We start from the raw sequence: 7,816 nt of genomic DNA on the forward strand, positions 1-7,816 counted from the left end.
TTTTATGGGAATTTAAAATATATTGTTACTCACCAATTATTCTCAGAATTTGCTTTCTGAGAAAATTTAGATTACCTACAATATATTTTGTTTACCATATCATAATTATTGGAAGAGCTTCCTTTATGGTAGGCTTTCTTTGTCATTGATACATGATTTACATTTAATATAGACCTTCCACTATAGTATGTGCTTTCTAATCAACTTGAATGGTTATTCTCAATATTTTGTGCCATATATGTGAATCCTTGACTAGCTTATTTCTGCTTCTGACTACTGATAGATATGGAGGATCTGTTGAGCGTATGAGTGTTGAGGAGTTGGAACAAGGGAAAAAATGGCTGGATGATACATTTCATCTCATCCGGTAAGTATGTTGTTTATGCACAAAGAAATTGTTGAAGTGGTGCTTTTATATTACTCTTTTCATGAAGATATTGGAAGAACACCATTAGTTAGCGGCCTAGTTCAGTTTTCTTTTTAGTATAGTCCATCAAAATTACAATTGTTTTTATATCTGAATATCTGTGCAACACTTGTTGGTTTATCATGTTGTGGTGGTCTTTAAGCACTGATATTAGTTGTTTGTTTAACAGGTGTGAAGATGCTTGCCTTCCATCTATTAAATGGGTTCTTACACTTGCTAAAGCTGCTGTTCTGAGATATGGGGTGCGTGGACTTGTGATTGACCCATACAATGAACTTGATCACCAACGTCCTGCAAATCAGTGAGAGTTCTATGACTTTGCCAAATGACATTTTTATTTGATTTCTTATGGAAGAGTTTAGTAAATAATTATCTCTCTGTGTCTGGGTTCCTGTGTAGATGCTTATTTACCGTCACAATTTTTAATAGTTACTTAGATGCGAACTATATCTTGCTGTTATTTAATATAAATCTCTCCCTGGCGTGTCTGAAACTAGTCTGTTTCTCTGTAACAGAACGGAAACTGAGTACGTCAGTCAGATGCTTACCAGGATCAAGCGCTTTGCTCAGCATCATTCATGCCATGTATGGTTTGTAGCGCATCCTAGGCAGGTATTCCATGTTATGTATATAACGTTTGTATGTATACTTTTCCTCTATATCTGTGCTTTTCTAATAATGACTTTAACTCAGCTACAACACTGGGGTGGTGGTCCGCCTAATATGTATGATATTAGTGGAAGTGCACATTTTATAAACAAATGTGACAATGGTATTGTCATTCATCGCAATCGGGATAAAAATGCTGGGCCCCTTGACCTTGTGCAGGTTGTCTTCATTTCTTAGTTTAAAATAGATAATTCCTTACCATTTATGTGCCTCGCTAATTTTATACTCTTCCAACTATTTTTTATTTAGGTATGTGTACGGAAGGTACGAAATAAGGTTATTGGACATATTGGAGAGGCTTTCTTGTCATATAACCGGTATGCAGTCTTTTCCTGTTCCATTATTAGTTTATATATTTCTGATGTGCTTAAGAAGCATATATCTTGACAATACCTGGATCTAATTGTGGACCTATGGAAGCTTTAAAATCTCATTAGATTTCAAACTTACATTCAAATATTTAAAACTGGTTAGGAGAAAGATGCATTAATTTTGAGAAAGGTATTTAACTTAGAAGTTGGTGCCATCTTTTTTCGTCTATCAGATTCTATGTAATGTATCCCTCCTTGATTTAATGTGCCTATTATTCAGAACCATAGACAGACCAGCTTAAGTTAGAACCCTGCTAGGCACTCTGGGCCTTATATTCTGATTGAAAGGTCATACCAAGTTTACAGTGCAATTATTGTTTTTCATATGGAGCAATCAGTGTTGAAGACAGCAACTCTTGAATGCAGGACTTTAACGAATTATTGGACTTGATCAAATTCATTTGTGTTGTGCGTTAATCTAATTAACATATTCTCTTCCAATGTTTTAACTAGTTTTTGAAGGGGGTTGACAAGTTAGCATTGAATTTCACTCAATTGGAAATGATAATGCTGTCATATTCTGCTGTTCATTGTGTGGACCAGATCAAATCATATGGGTCAAGGGAGTAAAAAAAAAAAAAGGCAGCTCAGTGCATGAGACTTCTACCACTGTGGGTCTTGGGAGGATCAGATGTATGCAGCCCTACTCTACATGCAGTAAGGCTATTTCTATGTTTTGAAACCATGACACCTAGGTCACAATGGAGTAATCCTATTCTTACACCAAGGTTCACCCTTGTATGGGTAAAGAGAGTGGCAAGCAGATAGAAGAACGGATGCCATGATTAATGCTGGATGAAAAATGATCATCCAACCAATGAAGATAAATAACTGTTTTTTTATAGGCGAACTTGTTATACATTCCAGCTTTCAAAGACACTATACTTCCAGCTATTGAGCAATCAGAAAGCTCAATCAACCAAGAAGTTGGAGACAACTTGATTGGGTGTATTTCATGTAGTCAATCAGAAGAAAGTATTTGATCCAATTCATCCCTCTTCCCTCCACAAGTTTGATAGTAGCATTGGAGCTGAAAACCACACCATGACAGTTCAACTGCTAGCTTGATGGCCAACATAATTTCAAACTGTCCACCTTCAGGAATTCCATAGTAGGTCCATAGATTGTGGTGGAGATCAGTGAGGCTCATCTAGTGTTGTGTTTTCTGATAGATGGGTTGGTGGATGTATTAGTTTTCTTGTATTGTGATTTTAAGTGGCTTCTTTTATCTTTGCTAAGAACAAGGTGTTATTTTTGAAATACTGAGCTTCTTCATCTATGAGGTGATGTTACCAGTTCTCTTATTTTTTCCCTGGGGCTCTCAGTGGATGAAGTTGGATTGGGTTATCCTCCGGGAATGTGACCAACATGCAGCCCAACCTACCAGAAGGTCAGAGAATGCACACACAAACTAGTTGGTAGGTCAACCAAGTTGACTTGGACCCAGCCCCTTTGACTTGTCCAAGGAACAGGAGCAATAGGGTGTTGATGAATGGTCCAATTGCAGGTTGTAAGTTTCAACAGTTGTTCTACTAGGGCTATGGCAAGGCTGGGGATGTATTGGTTGCTAGGTTTGATGGTTTTGAACTGCCAGAAAAGTGAGGTAAGGTGGTCGTTAGGATCTGGTGATGTGTGGAGCAATGAACATGAGGATTATGGAGAGAGGTGAGAAGGTAGTGATGGAGGTGGTTGGGGATAGGAATGAACTAGTTGTCAGAAACCTCATCTGAGGCCAGGTGAGGTTGTCGGCATTTTGAGTGTATAACATGATCTTCGGATGTCCCTATAACAAGACAAGAATGTTGAGCAGGGGTGCTGCAAATGATGAGAGGAGAAAATGAGGGGATGGCATACAAGGGAAAAGGTAATGTAGGATGAAAGTGGCAGTGTGGTAAAAGAAAATCTTGGGCTTCCTTAGCTGCCTTCTCTCTCACTCTCTCTCTTATCATGAATATGTCATCCTATCTCCATCAAGTAGTCTCAGTTCATATAACCAATTTTATTAGTTGGGCTTGTACCATGATCTGATCGAAACAAGTCATTGATCTAAATCTACGTTATCTTGTTCGCTTGGTTTATATTCAGGTTTGTAATTTAAACTTTGCTCCCTGTCAAAGAACTTGATTGGCTAGGAGTAGGATTAGAGAAAATATTTTTTTTGAAAAGTAAAATATTTACTAACTTTGATAAGTTTGGTCGGCTGCAATTGGGTCAAGTAAAATCCAATCTCATCTATCTTCATATCGTATTAGAATCAGATTTGGAAAACAATTCTGGTACCAAGCAGATCTAGATCTGAATTTGGATACCTACTTATATATATCTTGCAAGATCTGGATCCAAAGTCGGATTTTAAAGGTTTTTCTGATTCGGAGCAGGATATCCGGTAAAAACTTCTCTAAAATAAACCATAATACCTGGATTTGTACTGGTGACCTTTGATTCATATGGCAAGTGTTCAATTAGCAAGCTGTAACATGTGTTTTCATTCAATATCGGTAGTTTGTTTTACTTATTCTGTATTCAGGTCATTAACTGGTATATATATATTGTAGTATTTAATATTTTAATCATTACTTTATGAAAAAGAATCCTTGTTGATAAAAAAATGAAAAATGAATACAATTTATTTTTTTCTTTATGATATAATCTGTTCATGAGAAAGTCCAAGAGACTTTGGTTCATGTGTGTTGCACATGTGAATTTAAATTGATCAATATTTCAATAGTAATTTAAAGTATTACTCAGTATGATATAATTCAAAATATTTGCTCAATATTAACGTATATATTATTCAATAGTAAATTAATTCAATATTAAATATCTATTCATATATTTAATAATAAATAAAAAATGATGAAATTATGAATAAGATGAGTTAAATTATAACAAAAAAAAACAAATAAGTATGTTAACTTTATATAAGATATCGTATAATAATATGATAATTATAGTAAAATATTAATAATATACTTAATTAATTACAATAGAAGTAGAGTAGAATATATTTCAGTTCTATATAAAACATCAATTTATCCCAAACTTTGTTGTTAGAAATATTTAAAAATATTAACAACTTCTATGTATTCCTGCACACACACGCACGCACAGATATATATACAAGTTTCCTTGCAAGCTCTCTAAAAAAATGATAATTCATGATTATTTTTGATTTATATTGTAATTAAAGAGTAATGATGTTATTTGATGTAAAAAATATTAATAATTTTTTTATTTATATTTTTTATTTTAATGATTATTTTGTCTAGGTCGGTCTCCATGCAGGCTTAATAACTATGCCTTAGTTTCTTATATGTCGCTTGCAATTTGCATAGTGCGTTCTATTCCATCCTTTATAATTATATCATTAATGTTAGTTTTTTTCATTGAATTCCACTAAAAGTTTGATTTAAATTCGAATAATATCTTGTATCCATATTTGGATAAAAAAAGTATGGATAAAACTCATATCTGATTTGTATCCATATTCATTTAGAATAAATATGAATATACTCAATAGCTGATTTGTATCTGAATTCGTTTAGAACAAATATAGATACTAACTTGGTATCAGTTTAGTATCCGTATCTGTTGGAAAATATGGATACAAATGTGGTTATACCAGTATCGATCTATTTTGAGCCCTAGTTTTGGTTACTAAATTCAAACAAAAAATGACTCGAAATAAATAATGCATTTGTTAAGAATTCAAGTTTTTGTCCATTATTTAATTATAGATGATTCAAATTATTAAATTTTCAAGTGAGTGAGATCTTTTAATCTTTTATTTCACCTTTCCCGCTTTTCATAAAAGAGTTGTTCCACCATTCTTTGTATTTCAAACTCTGAATTCTATAATCCCACTCAGAAATTAGATATCTCTTGGATGCCCTCTTCCCAAGAGACTTCCGTGTTTCTAATTCACTTCTTATTGTCCTCAACTCTTGGTGTTCAGGAAGAGACATGCATCATTAGTGTTTAAGTGGGAGACCTTAAGTCTGCATTGACTAAGAATTTCAAACAAACTAAAGTCTCTCATCTGTCGCTCCTTTACTCGAATTGGAGCAGATTGTATTGAGAATCATTACTAAACTTAAGAATTCACAAGATGCACATAATGAGAGTGAATTAAGTACTCTTACCTAAAATCAAACTGACTGCATCAACAAAATCTAACTTGAAGCCAAGACTCAAACCGATGGATTGCATTATGCAGGTCAGATTTGGGTCAGGTAAAGAGGTCTGCATTGTTTTGACCAAAAAAAAAAGGAGGTCCATGCCATCTTTGCCACTGCCACTTTGCCCTGTAGTCTTGGGTTGCTCTTCCATCATCCTTTTGTGATTTGTTTTCTATGATGTTTGAACATATTGAGGTTATGAGCACGTGTAAAAGATGAAGTAAAGTCCTAATTGCTTGTATTGGCTTTCCTTTTGTTAAAGTTATTTAGTATCTCAGTTGTGTAATTAGGATTGTAGACACTTTATTTTCATATCAACACCTAGAATGTCAAAATTTAGAAATTGTGGTGATAAGGGTGATAAATTTGCTTTTTTTTTATTATATTTATATGCTCATTTATACTGGCTGATAACCTATAGATTCATGCAGAACCCTTAGCATCTTACTATTTTATCAATAAGAACTAGCAATACTTAATTGCCCATCTTCTGTGTATGCAATCACCGAAAGGCTGTCTAACTTCAGTTCTGCGTGAGGTGCTTCACCTCTTGTTCTGAAATACTTCATAAAGAATCTAATGCTTTAGCCGTGGTTATCTCCTATATGCGTTAAAGCCTTTTTTAATCCTCTTGAGCATTTTTTTCAGCACAAGAAATAACATTATGCCATTTTGCCCTATACATTCAACATTTTAATTTTATTTAAACTAACCAATGAATTGTTATGCTGGCCGTGGTTTTATGTAGGGTCACGGGAGAATTCATGGATATTGATGACAAGGATCAGAAAAATCAGACCTGATGCTTATTTGGTTACTTGGTGAACAGAGAAGTACTCTGGCACAAAGATTAGATTTTTACCTCAGAGAAGCAACCATAGCATGCCATGTCGGACGAATCGGCCTCTTCAAAATTGCGGTATCTATTCACAGAATTCTTGCAAGGGGTCTGGAGGAAGTTGCCACATAATGGAATATGGAATCACAACCAAAAATTCACTCATTTTTGCTAGGTTCCTTAGGTTTGGTGTGCACCTAATCTCATCCCTATGTTATTTCCAATATTGTACATGCATGTATATCTGGTGATTGATTTAAACAGCTACAAGACATTACATGGATAGAATCCATGCCATTAAAAATTTTCATTTCACTTATTATTTGTTGTTTTTTGTGAGATGCCATTGTTTCTCTTACAATGTAGCTCGTCATTGATCACATCTGTGGAACTCTGATGGGTTATAATATCAGCCACATGCAAACTATCAAATTATAATATTTGAACTTGAAGGTGTAACTTCTTTATTCAGATTAATCTCTGTGGTCTTTGTTGGCTCGGATCCATGTATCAACTGTTTCAAATGATCGAGAAGGCTTTTAGCCACCAAACAAGGGCGTCTTGTATGTGGCGGTCAAGTATCATGCCATGCCATCAAATTTCTGGTGTCCGGCGGACTGTTGATGGACCTTCAGGTCAAATGCGTAACAGAATGGCATCACCACCATCTGCAACAACTTGAATCACTTTAATCAAGTATGTTGTTGATTAAGTCATAAAATATTATAAAATAACTATAAAATTGATGAATTATTGAGTAATTCTTGATTAAGTTGATGGCAAAAAAAATGTTTACAGCAATACGGTGGTTCATACCTTCATAGAGACGAATGGTGCAGCAGCTTGATTGTATCTTATATGATCAACAATACTACTGTTTTGTAGGTTGTCTTATGTGGTTAACCATAGCAGAGTTATCTTGATTCTGTTCTTCCTATTTAACCATGGATGTTTTTAGATATGTTGTATATGGTATAACCACACTACTGAGAAAAAAGAACCATTAAGCAAAGGTCGATATTAAGTGTCTTCAATTATTCATGGATTACATCATACTACAGTCTACAACATAAATTGGATCATCAAACAGCTATTATAGTACAATTTGGATTCACTGTCATTAGTTTCATCTAATTCCCACTTGAGTAAACAGATTTGCTTCCGTATTTTTAGAGAAAACAATGATGGAATCCGGTCTAAAATTGGTCCACTAGCACCTTGGTGTCCTGCTCCAAGGTCACAGAAATTATGTTCATGGCCATCCATATTGCTTGTCCATTAAATCCCGGCCATCCAATTCCATCAGTTTGTTAGCCATTGGCCCTAATATGGT

The 7,816-nt window shown here is 34.5% G+C and overlaps 1 protein-coding gene across 1 annotated transcript in view; it reads left to right on the forward strand.

Annotated features, from left to right (window-relative positions):
• LOC103720546 (twinkle homolog protein, chloroplastic/mitochondrial-like) overlaps positions 1 to 6,923 on the forward strand; it is a 28,482-nt gene extending 21,559 nt beyond the window's left edge. Inside the window, 6 exon segments of the mRNA XM_008810298.4 lie at positions 284 to 367; positions 597 to 728; positions 943 to 1,039; positions 1,121 to 1,255; positions 1,346 to 1,413; positions 6,394 to 6,923. Coding sequence (XP_008808520.2) covers positions 284 to 367; positions 597 to 728; positions 943 to 1,039; positions 1,121 to 1,255; positions 1,346 to 1,413; positions 6,394 to 6,448 — 571 coding nt within the window. The 3' untranslated portion in view covers positions 6,449 to 6,923.
• The last annotated feature ends 893 nt before the right edge of the window (positions 6,924 to 7,816 follow it).

The sequence above is a fragment of the Phoenix dactylifera genome, unplaced genomic scaffold (assembly GCF_009389715.1).
Source record: "Phoenix dactylifera cultivar Barhee BC4 unplaced genomic scaffold, palm_55x_up_171113_PBpolish2nd_filt_p 000240F, whole genome shotgun sequence".
Lineage (NCBI taxonomy): Eukaryota > Viridiplantae > Streptophyta > Magnoliopsida > Arecales > Arecaceae > Phoenix > Phoenix dactylifera.